Source organism: Watersipora subatra, chromosome 10, assembly GCF_963576615.1.
Source record: "Watersipora subatra chromosome 10, tzWatSuba1.1, whole genome shotgun sequence".
NCBI lineage: Eukaryota > Metazoa > Bryozoa > Gymnolaemata > Cheilostomatida > Watersiporidae > Watersipora > Watersipora subatra.
In genome coordinates, this window is record NC_088717.1 from 14,701,074 (window position 1) to 14,724,552 (window position 23,479).

Genomic DNA, 23,479 nt, shown 5'->3' on the forward strand with positions numbered 1-23,479 from the left:
TACGAGCTCAGTCTCGGAACGCATTAAGCTCGTAAGTCGAAGTATGACTGTATAGACATAATACTCGTCACACTTTTGCTTGATCTGATCATTTTAACTGCCATCAAGTTTTGTCGATTTTAATCTTGAAACATCCTGACAGTCAGATCACATCAAACATTAAAAACAATCGCAAATGATAGAAAAATAAAAATATTTTCTGATAGAATTTACTAACATTTTGTGCAAGTTCATCTTTCTGCCTTTTCTAGAGTGGTGGGTTATTTCTGCAGAGGTTGACAACTCCAAATTGTTTAGCCAATGACTTCTTTAGTTGGTGAATGAATCTGCACCTTCCATGTACACAAGTTTGTTGGTCTATCTCGCAGCACTTTCTTATAATTTGTTGTAATATATTTGTTGTTCTTCAGTAGGTTTGTTGTTTCCTCTTTCAACTTTACTACACGTAGGTATCTCTCTGCTTATTTTTTCAGTGTAAAAGAAAGGATTCCTTTGTTGCGGGAAGTGGAGCCATTGCTCGATATTGACAGAAATGAAAGGAAGTTTACAACTTTCCTAAAGTCACATGTGCCAAGGCTGAGTGTCGATGATATTAAGAAGTTTATGCCTGCCACTATTAACCTTGACCCCTTCCTTAGGAAACTTATTAAAGGTCAGTTTTGGCTCATCTCATCTTGTAGTGTTGATGTCTATGTTATCGTTCTATGACTCAAATTGTATGCATGCATATCTTGCATCGCACTGTCGATGTCAATGTTGCAGCACAATGACCTTTGTAATCTTATGCCGCATTTTGCATTGCGGGATCGCTGTCCGGGGTATCGCTATGATACGCCATTAGCATTCTTCATTACAGCATAAATGTTTATGAATTGCGTTGCACCAGTGTACATTCTTTTGTGTTGCAGAATCACTGCATATACAGCTATGCAGAAAAAGAAAACTAATTGATACCGATTGTGGGTTGCATTACTTTCCCTAGTTTCCTACATTTCAGAATATCACTTGTCATTGCGTGGTATTGCAGAAAATGATCTCAAGAGAATGGTTGACGAGCTGGGTTATGCGAGTGATGTAGCATCACTTACCCAGCAGTTGTCGATATTAGGTGATACTCCTGTCGAGAATACGCGCTGTTTGGTTCCTGGAGTACCCAGTCATTTCCATTATTTATGCCTTCCTCATCCCGTTCCTCAGCTTGCGCTTCCTTCCAGGTGGTGGCTCAGCCCCAAGGTCATCATCACTTTGTCTGAAAAATATTTTTTGAGTCCTCGCGACTTGTATTATAATAGTCTAATTGGTTCATCCTATAATCCTTGTTAAGTTTGTGACATCTCTGATCAACTCAGGAATTCTCTCTTTAGATAAATCGAGAGATGCGGAGTTACAGTTGCCTGAAAGCATGCGGCTGTCTGGAACTCCTGTTAACACTTATCTTCAACCTAGGTAAGTTGTCTACTCTTTGCTGGAGCTCCTTTCGTCAGCGGCAGACAAAGCATATCTGTTTTGGGGCAATTTTTAGTATTTGTGGCCTGATAATTGCGCACATAGTCAAATGATTCGAAAAAAAAAACATTGTATGCTTAAGCAGGCCACTGTTTCCATTCCATAGCAGTAATAGAGTGATGACAGAGTAGTCTCAGTGCCCTCTGTGTTCGCTTCCAATGCCTAGTAAACAGGTTTTGGTTAATGGTAAACTGAGTTTCTTGGTGTGGTATTTTAATGATTATACCGCTGCATCTGTAAGCTTTGAGTTATCAGTATTTACCCGGCCTACACACAGACTAAAGGCACTGTTCTCACACAGCTCTTCATGGTGTCAGGAGGGACATCAGATCCTAAGGGTAGTTTGTCGTGTTACAGGCATGATAAGTTTAATCCTTTTGTTTATGGCTAGAGGTATCAAAACCGTGATAGAAAGAAAATTTCTGTGATCATTGTACAGCTAGTGATATCTTCTTAGCCAGATGACGCAGTTACATAAACGTGTTATACATATTTTAGGATCGGTGTGCCTCCACAATCTCAACCAGTCGCGTACAACAATTTTTCACCTCATGTCCTTCCTCATCAGCCTGTTCTTGCTATCCAAGAGCGCAGGCAGAAGCTGCCCAAGGTATTGGATTTTATCATTACTCTATCGCAGTCATGTTCTTTCAAAGTTAGCTTTTTTGGAGTTGTCACCTTTTGCTGTTTTTTTTGTAGTTGCTTGTTTTTATAGTTACCTTTCTTTGTACTTTGACTTGTCTGGTAGTTGTCTTCTTCAGTAGGTCCTTCCCTTGACAGTTGCATTCTTTTTTAGCAGTGCCCTTTGGGAGTCGTCCTTCTTTATCATATTTAGTTTCTCTGTATTTCTAAAGTTAACATTGTCTAAATATGTTGAAAATGGTGTCATTTTATTATGAAGTGTAAGGTACTCGACTTGAATATTAGAAAGGGCATGAAATTCATTAGATTGTGATAAGCAATATGTATTAAATGATAGTATATTAATAATAATAATAATAAAGATTATAGTAATAAGTGATCATGTACAAAGTCTAACATAATTGTATTTATATGAGAAGGGGTTGAATAAAAGATATTGTCTAGTGTGTAGAAGGCAGGCTAGGAAGGCTCTGTGGCTTTGATGTTGAAAAAGCATTTCATGGGATACTCTCGTTAGATGACTATTTACTCACTGAAGGCTGATACACATATATTACCTTTCCAGGATCTTAAACCGCTCTCAAATTGCACGGTGGCAGATGTCTGCGATCTTCTGCACAAGATACCCTCTATGTCTACCCTCAATCTAGACAAATACAAAACTTCAATACTCCTGCACAACATCAATGGAGTTGTCCTTTCCACATGTGACCTCGCTGACCTCAAGCCTGTGCTAGAAATGACGTTTGGTGACTGGCAGCTTTTTAAGTCTACTGTGCTAGGTGCGTAGCTGCTGTGACACTGTCAAGAGCCAATTTTGGAGCTTATTGTTCTCTGTGAAAGCGAGAATAACATGCACTATTAATTATATATTAGCATTATTGATATATGTTAATTATATATTATCAAGTAGGTACGTACGTTACTGCTTTATCATATAGGTTGGCCGTCAGTTCATATGAAGTTTGTTATTTGTAAAAATGTTCGTCTTTAATTATACTGTATTGTGGTCTGTTATGGGGTCATTTTTAGTTTATGCAAGTTTTAGGCTAGAACTACCATTTTAACATATACGCGTGAAGTTGTTTCATTGTGAGCTATTGGTGAAGTTGTTTGCTCGTTCTGGGTTTTACATTTTACTACCCAGTGTTTTTCATAAAAACTATCAACAGCATCATATCTATCGTTCTCTATTTCTTATTTCCCTCATTTATGTAAATCTGACAAATATGCTTGATTACCTTGTTAAAGTGGGCATCAAGAACTCAAGTAAAATATGAACTGTATTTAGTGTTTTTCTATGGAATGTTAATTTTTGTCCCAATAATTAAATATGGTAAACTAGTTGACCACAAGCATTATGGATCCTGTTTATACGATGCGTCCTGATTAGCGGTTAATCACCCTGATTAGCGGGTTAATCACCCTGACTAACTTATTTATAGCAATGCGAGATGCAGATGTAGGAGTTCCAGACAGCAGGCAAACACCAAGCCCAGATCTTAGGTCTGAACCATTGCTCCAAGCAGCACCTACAAAACCAGAGACTATGGGTAGTAATATTTCAGGAAATGCTTCCATCCCCCATCCTAGCTCTCCGATGATTAACCGTCCCATCCCTCCAATCAACGGTTAGTCAAATACCTTTTCATTATTTACTAGTACACTGGTAGTCACGCTCGTCATGAGAGATTCTCATGAGTTCATTAGTATATGCATAATTATATCGTGGAGCAGCGAGGGGATGAAGTAGTGGAGTGGTTGTGCGCTTGCCTTAGAACCTGAAGCTTTGTGTTTGATTCCCATGCTTTTTTTCCTAACACTCTCAGCGTGACTTTGGACAGACGGACAGACACGGCTATTATTATAGTAAAGATTTAGTTGTTATCAAATAGGATTAGTGAAATAGAATAGGAAATTGTGGTACTGGCTGTTTAATAAAAATTCATCAAGGAATTGTCGTTCCCTTTTCTTGCTCGATTGTTTCGCTTCAAAAACCTCTGTGTTTCTTCAAGAGGTATGAGTCATGTCTTGTATATCTTTGCGCTGGCCTCATGAAACTTCAAACTCTTTTGAAACGTTTATTAGCAGGTTATATTAGCAGTTTAACAACTTCAAGCCCTAAAAAAGGAATGTTACTTAGGAATATTTTAATTTGAACTAATAAATGCTCGAAGTAGAGACTTGATTGCTTGTCATAGAAGTACTATTTTCTCGAAGAACAAGTTTGGTGGCGGGTCTGCGCTGTGAATTCTAAATTTTACGTGGTAAGATAACTTTATGCATGCCACATATGACAGTCATAGAGCTATTTACTGGCCATTTGCTGTCATCACAGATGTAATTTAGTAGAGAAGTCTGCAATATGACTAGGGGAAACTTGTTCTAGTTGAACTAAAAGAGCTGTGAAATTAAAACCAAGTAATTGATGGTTAAGCAGTTATTTTTGTGGTTTTATTCATTTTATATGGTTTGTTAAATTGTGAGATTGCTGACAGGCAGTCTACGTCATAAATGAACATGAAAATATCTAAGTATAGGGGCTGATGGGTGGTTCCTTTAATCACTCAGTCGTGTGACATTATCATCTGATGCTCAGGCACTAAATAACTAGGATTATATATTGTATACTATAAAATTTATCTCATTTTCAACCGATTCTGTTACGGGTTTTTGTCACAAAAAGACAAAAATCAAAGAAAAGGTTTAACAGTGAAAACCGGTTGGCCAAATAGTCGAATAACAGAAATTTATTCCCATTCAAGGCACAACTGTCACAGCTAACGATGACATGGCATGACATGCGCGCAACCTACCATCTCCTCACAGCATGAAGAGAAAACCTCATAGCTTTCAAAAAGATATATAGATGTGATTAGTTGTAGTTTGAAGTGTCAACTGTCGCTTTCTAAAAGTTATCTAGGTTAATTATAATGCAAGCACTGGCCACTCATTGTCAAGCGCTAGGCAGTTATTGTCACGTGACAATTAGTACACGCTCTCAGGTATGCTTTACATTCAGCTCATGTTGTTTGGTTTGCGCATAATCTCCATCTCGTGGGACTGAGTTCAAAGAGACACTGAGAAAATCTACAAGGAATGTATTAGTTCTTTTCAAAAGCTAGACGTCTTTAATCAATGCTTTGACGCTCTTTCATTCAGCTAAAAGAGAAATCTAGGGGTCATTTTCCTGGAGCACATGAGCTGCGTAGCAGCAGCAACCTTCGTGCTAAATTACTTCCATAGCTTTTTTTAGTTTGTTGGGTTTCTTGTGGTCATATGTTATTTTCACATCTTTCCATTCTTTGAATTCTTCGGTTAAGTTTTGAGTTGTCATTTGATCATATTCTTTTCCCTGTTTGACCATTTTCTTGTCCCTGTTCTTGTCTCTGCATATGACCAAATTTGCACAGGTTTCGCCTATCGTTTTTGTTTAACCTGGCATTCTAGGGTTATAGTCATTTAGGAATGAAAGGGCTGAAGTTATGCTGACATACTGAGAATAGAAAAGGGTGTGATAGATCACCTTTAGAATGTTTTATCAACAGGTGATGCCGAGTTGACTAGGAGGGTTAGAGCGGATGTCTCTGTTGACACCGTGTTGCTAGAGAATCAAATGATCATGGCTGCTGTCCATGACCAGGTGGCATCCTCCGACGAAGAAGACTCCAATGAACAGGACGACACGGTGAAAGACATGAGTCAGCTTAGCGCTGAGCTGAGCAAAATGCAGCATCGTCGAAGTGAGTTTCCCGTGATCTTGTCTCTTTAAGCTATTGCACCTAGTATAAAGAGGTCTTCTGGTCAGACCTTATTATCTCATTTATAAGCTCCTTGGCAAGGATTAATTTTTAGTCAAATTATTTTATGCCGTTTTATGAAGACATCATAACGGAAAACTATTGTATCTTAGCAATATTTAGATGAAGTTTTTTAAACATTTTGCGAAGAGTATGCTAAAAATTTTATGCAAAATAAGAATATTACAAATTATGAATGAAAGTTTATATATTGCATCAGCATTTGTGTTACTTGCTTAGGTAAACCAAAATTATTTTTTTACAATCCAAGGTTGTCTTGTGATACATCACTTTCAGTATACTAAAGCCTTAGGTTCAAGCAGCAACCGGTTTGGAAGACAAGCCTGGGCAAAGGCATCGCTGTAAAGAGTTTGTTCGTATCAAAGTAATTGACATTCGTGTCAATATCAAGTCATATTCTATCAATTGACATTATACAGTGGGTACATTCTATCAAGCTTATCTGATTATATCTTGCCTTACACTAGTAGCTATAATAGACAAGCACAATATAGGCCTAAATTGTTCTTCACAGTTTGTATGTGAATTATTTATGTTATGTTCACTGGTTACTGCCTCGGCCTTAGGCCCTTCTCAGGCTCAATGGGCGGCCAGTGCAGTCTTCAATGTTTATCTATTTTCACACGTTTTTATATCGTGTTATTAGACCCTTTATCAGCGTGTCTTGAACATATAATGTTTATTACACCCATTCTATTTTCAAAGCATTTATCAGCCATTACCTTGAAAAAGTTAGTATTTTTAAAAAGCTTCTAAACATTATGCATTTTTGAAGTTTTTATTTATTATATATTATATATTCAGGCGGTTGGAACTTGCTACACGCACTCGATAAAACCTCTAATAGCAGCCACCGTGGTTCGTGGGAGTCTGAATTTTTGTAGCAGTTTTTGTTTCAAAAACTGTTACCCTCTAAGGACTAATTTACCTAGACGTGTTCACGTTTTTTCAGACCTGAGAAAATTTTCAACACACAGTATATGCCTTCATCTTAACACAAAGAATTTGTGCACCAGTCTCCCGGCAGCGGTCTCACGGCAGCAGTGTAATTGAGTGTAGGCGGCTGTCTCCAAGGATTAGTATCTGGCGTAACAGCTTCAACCATTTCTCTTCATCCGTCAGATAAAGTGGTTATAAAAAGCGCATGTAATATTTGCGAGGACATGAAATATTCATGCGGATAGCTAAGAGGATTGTTATTACATAGGGTTCTTCTGATGACTGGTTAACAAATATATGCACTCATTTTTGACCAGGGTTTTGACTGTACTTGCAGGAGTGCTGACTATAATTAGAAAACACAGCAATATGCGCTCTGCAGAGCACATGTATGCGCTCTGCATACGCATATTGCTGTGTTTTTATTACTAACCAGCTAATCACTAGGATTAGTTTCCTCGACTTTCTCTTCATTGTTGTTTGCTGAGCGGTCATGCACTTTTTATTATATAATGTAGTTTCCTGTTGCTTTTGCAGGTGCTGAAGGTCTGACTGGAGCTCGAAGCGTTAAGTTTGATGTAGAATGTGAGACGCATGGGCTAGCAGCTCATGAGCTCAATGGGCTTAGCACTGATTCTTCTCTTGAGCTGTTGTTCGGGGCTAATGGTACTCCTCAACCTACTAGTGAGGCTTTGGAACTCAGGTAAGTTTTGCGCATAACTTAGTTAAGTTTTCTGATGTCCTTAGTTCATGTCTCCCAGTCAGTTTTTGGAGAGCTATATGAAAAATCCTCCAGTTTACCCAAAGCTTCTCGCGACTACATAAAAGTTCTTGAACTTAGCATTTGCCAGTTCTTATGTAACCGTAGGAACCAGCTTGCGATTTCTGCAATAACTGCATGAGTCTAAGATGTCTGGTTACAGCTGGCTGGAACTTATCAGTTATAATGCTGGCTGCTGATTGGCTGCTGATACGCCTATTCAAATGAAAGTTGATGGTTTGTCTCAAAATCTGGTTAATGTGGCTTAAATATACAATGATATGTTATATTCTCTAAAAACTTTTAACATGGATTCTATTAATAAGGCATGTTACATCTTCAATGGTTTTTGTCCTTTAACAGCTGTAACATAGCTGAAAACATACCAAATTTAAAACTCATTGATATTTTTATTACGTATTAATTTTAGTCCATGCATATCCTCTCTCGTTATCTAGCCTTTGTGAACTATGAATATGAACTATTGAAAGGATAGCCTTAGTGAACTATCAATATGAACTGTTGAAAGGATAGCCTTAGTAAACTACCAATATGAACTATTGAAAGGATAGCCTTAGTGAACTATAAATAGGAACTATTGAAAGAATAGCCTTTGTGAACTATGAATATGAGCTGTTGAAAGGATAGCCTTAGTGAACTACCAATACGAACTATTGAAAGGATAGCCTTAGTGAACTATAAATATGAACTATTGAAAGGATAGCCCTAGTGAACTATGAATATGAACTATTGAAAGGCTAGCCTTAGTGAACTATGAATATGAACTATTGAAAAGATAGCCTTAGTGAACTATAAATATGAACTGTTGAAAGGATAGCCTTAGTAAACTATAAATATGAGCTATTTACAAGTACTCTGACCTAGTATTTAAGCAAGCACCAACAATAGCATGTTTGTCGTCGTATCAGCTTTGCTTTGCCTTCAAATGAATGTTTGCGGGGATTTGTACTGTACAAGAGATGGAATATTTTATCGATGCTTTTGTTAAAAGAAGACGTCGGATATTTTGGTATATGAAGGTCTCCCTTCAATTTATTTCCTTTCATGAACAACTTTTTCATAAATCAGTAGGTGTTCGGAAAAGTGGTTTTGAAAAGTGGAGACTGAAAATTGAATTAGTAAATTAATGTAGCGGATGGGTACAGGTTGGAGTTGTCCATCATGCATAACACGTTGTCTTGATGTTTGCGTAACCTTCCCTCCGCTGGTCAATGTACTTATTAACTTGTTCAATCTGTATTCAGGATCATGAAAAAGGTAAGTAGGTATTGGGCTACTCACATGATACTTGGTCTTACTGTCACCTGCTGAACAACTCCTCATGGCTGCTCCTAATCAACTGTTTCGTCTACAAATTCTCCTTGGCAAACTTATTATAGTCGTAGACATTCGGAAAGTTGTGCCGGGTTTGGAAATTTAGTATTTCCCTACTGTAGAGCTGCTTTCTGGAAATAACTTGATTTCCTAGCAGTATGCTGTCTGTCCGCTTTTGCATCAGTCAGCAATCGTTGTAGGATTTGTCTTCTTTTCTGCTAGTTATATTTAAATCTTATATATTAAAATAAATTATATTAGAAAAATTTATATTTAAATCCTGGCTTCTACCGAATTCTGGTCAGTTTGTCACATATTACATTGAGCATTAAATAGTTTATTCTTTGGTTTAGGCAAAATATTTGCAATCTCTAAATTTACATGCGTGGAATTGCATGAGCGTTATACAGTAGAATGAATATGCAGGTTCTGACAACTCTACGTCATCATAAGTTGAAAAAAATACAAACATGTTTTTCGTGTTCACTTAGTCAGAGACTTTTGAGTAGAACATCTTCCCTAAGTTTCATATAGCGAAGATTCGGTAATGGTGATAGATAATCTCTCTCCTAACCAACTCTGCTTTTTTCTCTCACATCTCTTTTGCCAGATACTGGACGGTTTAGTGGGCTGCAGCAAGCATTCTTGTTTACTTTTGTACTCGTGACCCTCAGTTTCTGTCATCAAGTATTTCATTGATTGATTTTATACAAACCACGGTTGTTTCTTACACGGAGTGTCTTTGGATATTGTAGAAGCTATCAGAATCAAATCCTCTGATGTCATGCCCAATTATGGAGAAAGACGAAGAGGAAGGTGTGGACAATAAAGCTTTTGACCCTACTGAATACCCTTAATATAACGTACTCTGTGATAGCCTTGCTTCTCTTAAAATGTATTGATTCATGGTTGATACCGGTAACTGTAGCATCCTCTATTATTATTGACCAACAATAGCTTTCGGATGCGCGACTATATCCATTTTATTTGAACTAATGAAATGCAATCAAGTGTCATTAATGGTCGTTGAACAACAAGAGTTATTGATATTCTATGTCTGCATACGCATGTATATAGTTCTATACCCCTTACTGCATGATATTATCAACTTTGTGCATAATATTTCTGCCAAACTTGTAAAGGTTGCATCGTTGTTGTAAATAGCTTTTTTAGTTTCACTGAACTAGAGCCAAGTCTTAAAACAGAGATTTAACTATTTCATAATATATTTTCAGAATAGATTTATTTTTTAAAGTGTCAAATGGATTTATTTCTCACACAATAGTCAGATTTTCTGGCCTTGACTTTAATAATCTCTAGATATTTGTTTTGCTAACCCTATTTAGCATGCTTCATTGTGTATTTCTCAATCATTTCTTTACCAATACACGAAGTACTGTCTTTGTTTTCTTTGCTATTTTATCTTCCATCTTATCTCAATACGTGTAAAATTTTCTTTATTTCAGAGAGATTTATGTTGTATTATCATTGCTTATGTAAATATTTTGACACCTTTTTAACAATACTGTACCCTTGGAAACACTTACACTCTCTATGACCTGTGCTTGATTTTATAACTCACCTTATACTACAGCTAAAACTGTCTGGGTTTTCAAACATTTAGGCACCATTTTGAGTTAGTCACTCTAGAATGTAGAGAATATTTGCAGATATGACAGCTCAGTGTAAATTTTAAAAATTTGCATTTCAATCAGAATTGATTTTAGTGGTAATTAAATTTTACTAGTTCGTTTTTAGCATTAACTAAAAAAGGTTACTTATCGATCAGCCTTTTTTCTGTATTAAGTATGAATAAAAATGGTAATAATCTTTACTATAATAAGAGCCGTGCCCATCCTGTCTGAAGCCAATCTAGGAACATTAGGAAAAAATGCATCACACTAGATTCAAACCCGGATATGTGAATGGTAAATGTTGTATATGATTGAAAATCAATTTTTTCTGGTCAAAAATTCCTTTCATTACCAGTGCAACGCCATGCATTCAGTAGTCTTTAGTATAGTGTGAGCCGTGCCTGACCAAAGCTATGGTAACAGCGTTTGTACTACAATGTGAGCCGTGCCTGACCAAAGCTATAGTAACAGCGTTTGAAAAAAATGTGTTGCCCGAGAATCAAACTTGGAATTTCCAGGTAAGCACGCTATCATCTGCCTCACTCAACCACTTTTTCACATCTAAGAATAACTGTGCGCATAGTTATTACACATAACGATGTCTGATGGCACACAGGACTGCCAGTGTACTAGTGGTTATAATAATCACATAACTAAAGAATAGTTGATTAGGATAATGTGAGAAATAATATAACAACAAACAATACCTGTAAAATGGACGAGTGTATTGCACAAATTATGGTTACAAACAATAACAGTTATTTTGCCAAAAACATAAAAAAGTTATGTCACTAACATTATCTTCATTGTCTAATACAACATAAAGGTATACATTTATGCTAGCTCGCTACTGAAAACAATGAAAAAATGGGTTTGCTAGGTGTCTAGCAGTACCATGTTTCCCATGGCCAACCAGGTGAGTGAGGTACTTACAGGTACATATCGAGCAGGTGCTACATATGTAATAAGTAGATCCCTGAAAGTACAGCAGGTTTTTCAGTATACAATCACGTAATTCAGACTGACTCATAGACACAACTAATTAGCTCTGTAAAATGTGGCATACAGGCGGTGATAATAAAAGCATATTAAATAGGGCAGCCTTATTTGCTATTACCGTTTGGTGGGTGGAGAGCCTCTCTGTCTGAAATTTGATCATTCATGGGACACTCGGTAAAGTTAGTGCTCGATCTCGAAAAATCTCGTTTCGATGTTTTATTCGGTTCAGCCTCTGTAATATCATGAACGATATGTTGTTTGAAAAAATTCTTTTTTCTATGGAGGTAGACGAGAATGATGTCAGAGCAAATGGCAGCCATTCCTAGCAGCGCTATTCCTGAGCCAAGGTTAAGCGTGAAGGTCACAAAATCAAAAGCCCTAGCACTCGCTTCAACCTCGAGTATGAAAAGTATGCCATAGGCTTTGACCAGGTCGCGCTTTCTTACTCCATTTTCATAATAGTACACTGGATAGCGAAAGTTGTATCCTGACCCCAGCGAATTACCCTTATACTTGTCGAGTCTGTCAAATGAGTACGTAGGCTTACATTTCTCATCTTCGTAGTCAAAGTTGCAATCCCATTTCAGTTTGATCGAGACAACACCGCCTTTAATAGCTAGAGCCTCGTACCATTTATCATCGTAAGATAAACTTGCCTCCTTTTTAGTTTCAGCAAGACTTACGATGTCCGATAGTCGAAGTATCGGACAATATGGGTGCTGTTCATGGTTATAGATGCACCCTCCAAGATAGTCATATGTAACCGATTCTATAAAATTGCTCCGTGTTCTGTCGTAATAAGGGAAATAAACATGGTTCTTGATCATAACGGTCCAGTCTTTAGTATCTCTCAGAGTAGCATATCTACCTGCTGCCGGCAGGTTGTCATTCTCGACGGGGCACCAGCCAACTATGTTGCACCTTTTGGCTGTCTTATCACACCTTCCTGTGCTTCTTCCGTGACCGGCATGCAGGAGGCTGCCCAAAGGCTCGCAATCGCTGTCATTATCACACAAAAAATCGTTTTCAAACTCTGGACACTCACCTTGTGTCTGATTATACGTTGTAATAATATTTGTTGTGACAAAGAACGCATTATTTTCCTCCGGAGGTACAACAAGGTCCGCGGTATCCCAGAGATGTTCTCCAACGCGTGGATCGTCTGTAGCGTTAGTATAGGCGACTCCCTTAAGCTTGGTCGTTGTACCGCTGATAGCCCCATGGTCAATGTATTGATAGCCTTTGTGCGCAAAAAATATATAACCAACCACATATGATATTATCGCTAATTGAACGAGTCGGTTGAGAATTCCGATGCTTTTAGAATGAATATGCACAGTTTTCGGGGTGTCGTACTCAAAGCACGTTGAAGAGACAGCACGACGCAAAACTGTACTACACCCCATCGTGCTATATAGAGATCTGATACTCTCCTATTCCTACATTACAACCAGCATAAAAATATTATTAGAGATGCACGTGATCGTGCCTATGTGGCAAGGTGAAGTGATTTAATTGGCTACAAGTAGATTTCTTTAGCATTCATTGATTAAAATTGATTAGGAATGGCGTTGCATGTGAACGAATCATAATTTAAGTTGTAGTGATCTCCCTGAGGCCCAGTTGGCTAACAGCATTGGATATAAGAAATCTGAGCAGAATATCGGAAAGTATGATTATTTAATGCATGTATATATTATATAAAAACTGTTTCCTCAACCCCCTTGAAATAAGTGGGTGGTAATGTCTACCTAAGCTTGGGTCTCCTACCAGAGACCGGGGTATTGAGCACAGGATAAATAATGCAGCTGGTAGGGTGTCTGCGAGGTGACCATGAGATCCCAGGTTTGATGCCCACCCACAGCGGTTTTTTTGGCAGGGACCAGACAAGATTCTTTGCTTGCATAATGACTACAATCTCCATGATGGGTGCAAAAACTGATTCAGATGTTGCTCGGCTAAACAAGGTTCACTCTGTTCGCTGGGAGGTTCACAATGTTCACGGAAGTTCGCTCAGGTCTCCTACCAGAGACCAGGGTATTGAGCACAGGATAAATATTGCAGTCGGTAGGGTGTCTGCGAGGTGGCCATGAGATCCCAGGTTTGATCCCCCACCCACAACGTTTTTTGGCAGGGACCAGACAAGAATCTTTGCTTGCATAATGACTACAATCTCCATGATGGGTGCAAAAACTGATTCAGATTTTGCTCGGCTAAACAAGGTTCACTCTGGCTGAACCAGGACAAAGCGGGTAGCCCAATAGTGAGAAATAGGCTACTGGTTCAAAATGTATGAAATGGACTCATACGGATATAAAATATTCTTCCTTCTGGATATCTTTAACATACCGCACACTGTGCTAGCCTTGGTTCTCTTGAAATATATTGATTCATGGTTGATACCGGTATCAGTAACAACCTCTATTATCATGAACCAACAAGAGTTTTCGGATGTGCAACTATATCCATTTTGTCTAAACCAATAAAATGCAATCAAGTGTCCCTATTCACTTCTAGATTAACACTTATATACATACTTCAAATTACATCCTCATCTATTTAACACGCAAAAGCTATTCGTGAGAAATATATATAAGCTCTGCAAAATATATATTATATATATCAGAGCAGTCGTTGCCTGCATATACAAAGAGCAGCTGTTGCCTAATGGTCAAGAATGCCTGACATGTAAACCACAGGTCAGGGTTCGATTCTCAAATAAGGTCGCTGGTGGTAACAAGAATGTCATCCAATCCTAAATTACCCTCTGCAACTGGGCATATCTCGAGTGACCGAGGATTCTCTGCCACTAGACTCAGACATGTCCAGCCAAGATAACAGAGACATTGTTTGTACAGCAATGGTGCTTTAAAACACACACAGCCTCTTCTTGCATAAGCAGGCATACTAACTACCAACTACTATTGTTCTCCGCAACTGGGCATGTCTCCAGTCGTTGAGGTTCCCTTACCACTGAACTCAGACATGTCCAGCCAAGTTCATGTTTGTCCAACATGGCTCTTTAAAACATGCTTATAGAATAGATGATGATGCATGAAAATAGTGCAAAAAGAATATATTCCATAATAAGCAACATATTTATATCATTGTATCAATATAAACAATGTATAACAATATAAACAACGTATAACAATATAAACAATGTATAACGATATAAACAATGTATAACGATATAAACAATGTATAACAATATAAACAATGTATAGCAATATAGACGATGTATAACAATATAAACAACGTATAACAATATAAACAACGTATAACAATATAAACAATGTATAACGATATAAACAATGTATAACGATATAAACAATGTATAACAATATAAACAATGTATAACAATATAAACAATGTATAACGATATAAACAATGTATAGCAATATAAACAATGTATAACAATATAAACGATGTATAACAATATAAACGATGTATAACAATATAAACGATGCATAACAATATAAACAACGTATAACAATAAAAACAACGTATAACAATATTAACAACGTATAACAATGTATAACAATATAAACAGTGTATAACAATATAAACAATGTATAACAATATAAACAATGTATAACAATATAAACATTTTTATAACAATATAAATAGAAGCACTTTCAATAAAAAGCTCATAGATATGCTGCTAGTATATAAAATCTGGAGAAGAGTTATTTTTAATCCCATCGACTGCTTTGGAGTTAATCATTCACCACTTGTTATCTTTTGAAACATTCATATTTAAACACAACATTTTTGATTTTGACAAATAAAACTTTGAAGGAAACTATAGCATTGCACATGCAATAAATGTTAAAATATAAAAAAACTTAATTTCGCTACACAAATGGAGTCAACGTTGAGTGATAAATATATTAATAGCAGTCAGGTGGAGTTTAAAAAGAAGCATTATTGTAACCTGTTCCTCACGTCAGCATTTCCTGATAAAAGTAGGTCACAGGTTTCAAACTGTTTGCAAGAATGATTTATCAAGGCAACTGAAAAATTCATTGCATATACTCGTAAATTTTAAACCTTTTAAAAATTTCAAAGCTAGTTTTAATAGTTTTTAAAATTTGAAAATAGTCGAAATGATTGTCATAGCTGAACTGCAAAGCAACAGAGGGAAGAAAGATTTAGACTATAAATACTCCACATGAAAAACTGATGCTCATGAACATGTTTGGCTTTTTAAAGCTGAAGATTGTTTAATTTGAATTATAATTGTTTGCTCAAAGTTTTCTATATACGAACAGCTATGTTAGACATACAATATGCACATCTGAGATAGATATTTTACACATGTGAACCTTAAAAACATGTATATAAGTCAGTCAATAAGTCCTGATTTCTGTCTTTTTATTTTTGTTTTTGGCATGTAATTAAATCATCATTTTGTTGGTGATTACTAAGGCCGATTAAAAGTTATATATATACATACATTGTATAGAGAATGTTTAAATAATGGTATATAAATCACGTTACTGTATATTTCAATTTTAATATACAGACTGCAGGGTTCAAATTTCCAATACTACGCAGTTTTAACCAAAACTTAATTTACAACGATGAACAATTGTATTTACTTTGTTTGACTATTATGGCTCTAGTTTTGGTATCCTGACAAACCATAGCAGGTACCTTGTTTATTTGCAGAACAGCTCATCTATCAGCTGCCCACATTATCTTGACTAAATGTCATGATTAATTAGGGTGAAGAGTTCATGTGCTTGACTGACGGCTCATAACCACCCTTCTTGAGGTACATGAATAGTTGCACTATCCACTAAAGTTACCTCTTTAGCACTGTTCAACTGAAAAAAGCAACCAACAATATTTTTAAAGCAGATGTTACCTCTTTGTTCAAAAAAATAAGGGCATTTAACAAGATTTGCATTACGTTATTGGGCAAACGCGAACCTGGTCAGCTGATTGCCAGATATTCCATTTTTTCATAAAGTTTTAAAATTATCTGTATTCAGGCTAACGCGATACAAATATTTAATGCAAGCGTACAATATACCATAAATGTGGCTCTATGAAAGCAAACTCAACAATAGATGTAACCATTTTGTAAGAAATGTAGGCTATGGAATATTTCCAAATCTGATGCATTCATAACTAATCTCTTGCCTCTCTAGTGATATTCTTGGGATCAACCTCCTAGAGAATTCTTATGCTCTGTAGCTTTTCAGACCAAATAGATAGATATGTCTAGCAAGTGATTAAACCTTTGGAGCTGTTCTACTGCGATGGACAACTTGTTTATCTAATGACCATCTATATAATTGCTAGTAATTAATTTATATAGAGTTGTTAAGAGTTTTGTAAAGTTTAAACATAATGACTTATTAGGTTGTTATGGCTGATAGAGACGATAACGGCAAAGCTTCTGTTTACTGCAAAGCTGGTTAATTAGCAATTAAACCATCGTTTGATATACAAACCTCGATCAGCTGCGTATACAAGCTGCGTGCAGTGTCAGCTTACGGTATCTGATTGACAGCCTCTGTTTTTTTCTGGTTGAACAATAATTTAAAAAAACTTCAGATGAATTGCTATCAAAACATATTTCGGATTCTACAAAAAAGCTGAAACAATTTGCGTTGGTCATTGCAATGACAAGAGGAGAAAAGCTGGAAGAAGAGCAAGCATGGTTGGCATCTTTATTATTATTGTTGTAGATTTTGTTGTGAAAGTAGCCTGAAGGTTACTAAGTTACTAGCTTAAGTTACTGAAATTTGTTAGGTTAAGAAACTTAGACAATGACAACTACATTACTTGCCGCAGTTTATAAGCTGTTTTAAATCTTTAGCAAATGTGTAGCATAAGTAGAAAATGTTTTTCAACAATCTGTTTTAGCTCTGCCTCAAGCTTTTAAATATTTGAATTATGCATTGGCCAGACATACACAGAAATAAACCAACACCTTCATTTAAAAGTTAAAATGGTAAATGTTGTGTATGTTGATTGAAAATGAACTTTCTATGGGAAAAAATTTTTTATTACTTGCGCAACGCCGGGCACTCATCTAGCATTAACGCTATATACCCGGTAAGAATTTTGATTTATAAACTCACAACACTTTATATTATTTAAAAAAATATAAAATTCATTCTATATGAACCAAAAGTGTACGATGAATACAATGAGGCCACAGCTGAGTGGTACTCTATGTTAACACTAACATGTTCATGAATTCATTTGGGCGGCGTGACAGGAAGTTTAATAGCTGAAAACATTCTGTTAGATTTCCCATGACATTTCTCTATCAGATGCTTCCGGTGCATTCAATAACTGTGAAACAAGTCTTATTGTCACATCTTCCGGTGAAGACACTTAGCTTAGCTAATCGCGTCACTTGAACTATTCATCGAGCAGACAGGATCTATTTATAGCTTTAAAGTTTCCTTGACACACTGACTTGACGCACTGACTTGCAATAGAGCTCATTCTATGGATACTTTCTGGTTCGGATGTCTACAAAAACTATTCAGTTAGCATTTCTATTGATTTATTTTATCATAGACACAGTTTATCATAGACACGGTACTGTTTAAAACTGTGCTGAGCAAAGCAGTGGCGATTGACAATATATTTTCTAATAAAAAATGAGCCAAAAAACAACCTTTTTAACAGAATAATCATACATAGTGAGTGCAAAAATGCTTTAGTTGTTGTTTTTACTAGTACTTACAATGATACTAATAGTAAATTACTTGTTCAGCTAACTTGAAGATTCTGGTAGGTTTTATCAGAAAGCATCGGTATTTTTCTATCAATTACGATTATTTTTTATGTTTGAGATGATCTGACTGCCAAGATGTTTCAAGATTAACATCAACCAAGCTTGATCATGGTTAAAATGCTCAGATCAAGCGAACCTGCGAATATGACGTTTATTGTCGCAAATAGACCGACAGAATAGAGGCGACTGCCGCTTGAACACAATAGCCGACATCAGCTACAACAACAATAACAACTGGTGATGTAACTTTTCACGTATTTACCTTCTGATTGTTTTAATTGAGATCAAGTGTTGTTGATTTTATTCTTGAAACATCCTGGCAGTCAGATCACCTCAAACATCAAAAACAGTTGAAAATGATAAAAAATACTGATACCTTCTGATAAATCTACTAAAATTTTGTGCAAGTACTCATATTGTTCTAGGCTTTGCTTCATTTTTGTATTTATGGTATGACTATAGAATAAATGTCAATAGCCAATATAAAAATGTCATATAAAATTTGTGTCACCAGGTTGATGAGATGAACAAGGTCAATCCGTTATTGAAATAGGTATAAATATATTTACATACAGTGCATCAGCAAAATATTAAGTAACCCGATTAAATAACCTCTGAAATAGGATTGATTTTTACCAAAGTTATGGCAAATAAAATTCCTGTATGGACACGCCTACTCCATATCGATTGCGCAATCATGATGAGTCATGCATTGGTCATGTACAGAGCATATTCAAAGTAGCTACAGTAAAACATGCTATAAGTCCACAAACACCCCAAAATGTAAGCCACACATAATAAAATAACCAGGAACAAAAGCAAAGGTAAATATTAATAAAGCGGCAAACACATCTGTATGTACCAGACATGTACAGCTAAGACCAGAATTTGTGATCGTTTTATAGCAGCTGGCAAAAGGTTAAATTACACCAACAAAGTTTTGTGACCAATCTTTTCAGAGGCGAGTCAGTATAATAAGTTGTACAAGAAGCCAAAGAAATGAGCTCATCCATTTTGTTACAAGAGCAGAAAACTCTAGATACAAAGGTTGTTCAGTGGTTATTAATAAAAAACATCTTGCTACTAATCAACACAATGAACCATCCGTAAAGTTGCTACTATTAAAAAGTCCAAGATATTATTGTCTGAATATGTTTCATCAATTAGTTGAAAAGAAAGAAACTGTTTTTTTAAATTTTACTCACATTGCCAATATCATCTTGCCAACTGCAAAGAATTTTTTACATATGTATAGCTTTATTCATTTAATTATTGAATGGTTTAAGGACAGTTTGATACTGCGTTGTTCTGTATGGTTTATTGCATTGTAATCTTTTGCAGAAACATCAGTAGCTACGAGTCATAGCATTACATAAATTTTAGCAGTTATCTCCTCATGTATAAGTTGAATTATCAATAAAGTCATAATTACGCAGACAAATATGCATTGCGTTTACATGCAGTCAATGTACAGTAGTTTACACTTAACTGAAATTTGATTCATTAAGAACTTTGTTTGTTGGTCTTTGAAAAATAAAGTAACTTTTTTTAATTAGTGATTTAATCTAGGTAAACAGTTAAAAGTAATTTATCCTATAGCATTCTTTTTATTAATAAACTGTTATTTGATTATTATTATCATTAGAAAGATCTCTCAGTTTTTGCTGGTACTTGCTTTGGCATCCTTGAAGGGTGACTAAATTTAGATAAGCTTTGCCTTCCCTGTTATGTTTGCCCATCCCAGCCCATCCCATCCCAGTGCAGCGAGTATAGTAGTTTACTTTGTTTTTGCTCAGCTGCTCAGTTATGTCTGGTTGATATGAGACATTCCTATTTATTCACTCAGCTAACAGAGAGCCTTTACTGCTCCAATCATTATCGGTATCATCATTGCCCAAGCTTTGCACACTCAGTTTACTCATACTGCTAGCAATAAGCCTGGTGATTTGAGCATTTTGCATTCTTAATCAGATAGCCAGCAGATGGGTGTTTAAGAGGATGGTTTTCAGTAACTAGAAACAGAGCATATGAGTGTAAAGTTTTAATAAAATTGGCCAGCAAATGTGGAAACACATCGCATCTATGTGAAGTAACAGACACACCCACACACGCACATCACACACATCACACCACACACACACCAGCCACACCACGCACCATGCACCACACACACGTAAACACATGCACAAAAAATGACAGTGTGAGGTTTATTAATATATATAACAATACTTTTTTACAATGTTCACCTTAAAGGTTGACTTGCGACAAAATTCACATTACAGTTAGTTGGTATTAAGAGGTTCTCCATGTCTTACTCTGTTGTATTGTAGGTGCAAAATATGTTTTAAATGTGATTACAAGCTCTTAAAAGCTCAAAAATGAACAATTAATTACAACCTTCACAAAAACGCCGTAGTTTGGAATCCCTCTCCAAAAGGGCTCAAATAGGACAGAGTTGAAATGGATGTGCTCCTGTTTACACTTTCATGCAACCTTTTGATACCAAATAACTATAATGAGAATTTTGTTGCAAGTCAACCTTTAAATAAATAACCCCCATAATAAATAATAATGCTCTTAATAAAAGTGTTCCTTTTATTAAGAGTATTTGAGAAAGGGTTCAAATGAGGCATCTAAATTTTAATGCTGTACCCATCACGCCTGTAGTAGAAACACAGTAGATTTGTCTTGACTAAGGCACAATTGGGTAAAAATAGGCACAGATATAGCAATGCAGAACTGTAACACTTTAATGTTGTAGCACTGCATCACTGGTTATTTATTTTTCAGGCTCATAAGTAAAGTCATTCTTTTCGCTATCAACTCTGTTCTATTGAGAGTTGTGCACCCATGGGCTCCTTCTAGTATATTCAATAGCAGTTGTTTGAAATGGAATGCTTGCGCTCTATGGATTGTAAAAACAATTGGTTGTACGTATGTATAACTGTGTATTAGTAATCATTAACAAGTTGGTGTTTTTCATTACATGTTAGAAGAAAAAAATAAAATAGAGTCAGAAATCAAAAATTGTGGAGTGAGTTGAACAAAAGCGTTTTAAAAGTGGTTAATCTAATATTATTGCAGAGAAGTCCGGATAGTGAATAGGAATGCCATATCTGTACTTAAGCAAAAATAACAATTATTTGCATGCATTGAGCCAATAAAAAATATGTTAACAACCCATCCTGATTGTAGTTTTGCTTTCCAAAATTTTTAATTTTTTATAGCAATTTATTGTTAGCGGTGACCAGTCGTGCTAGACGCTTACAGCTACAAATTTTTACAAATTTTAGATCTATGGACTTTGGGTGATTGTTATTGAACAATAGTACTACTAAAAGTGATTATTCATATTTTATCAGTAATAATAATAAAGCCGTAAGCTGTAATAATATTGATAAATCGTCCAACTTGGACACGCTCACTGTCTTTTTGAGAATGATCGAAAAAGTGTTCATTCTCATTCTCCAACGTATTTGTGGTATTTTTCATTTCATTAGCTGATGTAAAATTGTATGGTGATTAATTTGGTATCAAAATATTTTTTATAGACCGTGTGGTTCAAAAGTATGACGATTTATACGTGCCTCTGACAAATATTAACTTTTATCGAATACGTAATTATGTCCCAGTAAATAAATTGATTTGGCAGCGAAAGAGTTAATTATACACATACTGATTGCTCATGACAGTCTCTCACGGTGCACGGTGCTGGCGATATACTTGTGGTAGATAATATACAGGGTTGTGATGCATTAGAACCGCACTGCATCATTGCAGTGTAGTACACAGTAATTTTACAGTGCATTACAACTTTCTAATGTGCAGTAGACAATTACTGCTACTGCAACTGTCTCCTACTGTAAACTGTCTACTGCAATCTACTGCGCATTTACTTTTATGATGCATTGACCTGAAACCCAGCAATTCATACAAACTGCGAATGCGCATTCTTCAACGTTTGAAACAGAGGGGTACTGCAGCTGTGTGTTAGTATGAAGTTGATACTGCGGATCAACTGACACTGCTGACTTTTAAAACATCTTTACTGCATGGTACAAAGTTGTCAGCCACTATGTCTAGTAAGCTCATGAACTTGTGCTCTAGCTCTCACACCATTTCAGAATAGGGAGTCAGGCATTATCACCATTCCAATAAAATTGGGGTCTCTATATTGTATTCCCATTTATGTTAAATATTAAAACCACAGTAGATTTTCATTTTCAAAATGCTAATTGTGGTCAATTTATTTTCTCATCTGTACTCAAGTTTGAGCAGCATTCATATCTCGCAATTGTGTTGCGGCTGCGACCAAGCCGATTCAGTACTTGATTCCGTGATGAGTTTTTATGTGCATGTATGTATAGCCTGATGCAAACGTTCCTACTACATCTAGCATTGTGAAATGTGCACTAGCAACACTTCCACTGCATCCAGTACTGTACACTGTGCAGTGGCAATACTACCACTACCAATACTGCTTACAGTACTGTACACTGTGCAGTGGGTGATAGCACCACTGCACCAATACTGGTATTAGACAATAGTTGTACTGCAAGTCCTATGCAGTAGGTAGTAAAGTACGCAATACAATTACACTGTATACTGCATGACTCTGACACACTTACTACCGCGACTGCACTATTAATGCAACTACATAGATATCCAGGTAAAAATTTACTGCAACTGTAATGCATTTTACAACTGAACATCGGTAAGTACTTATCAATGCGCAGTATTTATTTTTTTGTAATGTTCACAACTTCAACTAATAACTATCAAAAGATTTTATCTTTGTCAGTTTTTGCAGTAAATCATGAAAACTAGACATGTAGAAGAGCTTTAGATAGCAAATATATCAAAATATTTCAAATACATGTATTATCACCAAATTAACTCAGTTCAATGCCCTCTACTAGTGCGCTACTCTGCAATGGTTGCGCGTGCAAAGGAGACTTAACTTCAGTAGCGAAAGAGGAAGTTATGCCCAGCTTTCACTCTCTTTTGATCCTAGATAACAACACATCTATTGTTTACGCTTGTACGACCCATTCCGAGTTATTACTATCCAATCAAA

The 23,479-nt window shown here is 36.1% G+C and overlaps 1 protein-coding gene and 1 pseudogene across 4 annotated transcripts in view; one reads left to right on the forward strand and one right to left on the reverse strand.

Annotated features, from left to right (window-relative positions):
• The window catches only part of LOC137407373 (kinase D-interacting substrate of 220 kDa B-like), a 56,352-nt gene extending 45,934 nt beyond the window's left edge, over positions 1-10,418 (forward strand). For 2 of the 4 annotated variants that reach the window (XM_068094006.1, XM_068094007.1), the window contains exons 23-32: positions 474-652; positions 1,028-1,108; positions 1,365-1,446; positions 2,005-2,116; positions 2,714-2,930; positions 3,594-3,779; positions 5,697-5,891; positions 7,446-7,611; positions 8,934-8,946; positions 9,759-10,418. In XM_068094006.1, the coding sequence (XP_067950107.1) occupies positions 474-652; positions 1,028-1,108; positions 1,365-1,446; positions 2,005-2,116; positions 2,714-2,930; positions 3,594-3,779; positions 5,697-5,891; positions 7,446-7,611; positions 8,934-8,946; positions 9,759-9,860 (1,333 nt within the window). In that variant the 3' untranslated portion in view covers positions 9,861-10,418. The remainder of the gene's footprint in view (positions 1-473; positions 653-1,027; positions 1,109-1,364; positions 1,447-2,004; positions 2,117-2,713; positions 2,931-3,593; positions 3,780-5,696; positions 5,892-7,445; positions 7,612-8,933; positions 8,947-9,758) is intronic. The other 2 variants (XM_068094010.1, XM_068094008.1) reach the window with 2 other exon arrangements.
• Positions 10,419-11,360: 942 nt separating this feature from the next.
• On the reverse strand, positions 11,361-13,042 carry LOC137406076 (P2X purinoceptor 4 pseudogene; annotated as a pseudogene).
• Positions 13,043-23,479: the final 10,437 nt, after the last annotated feature.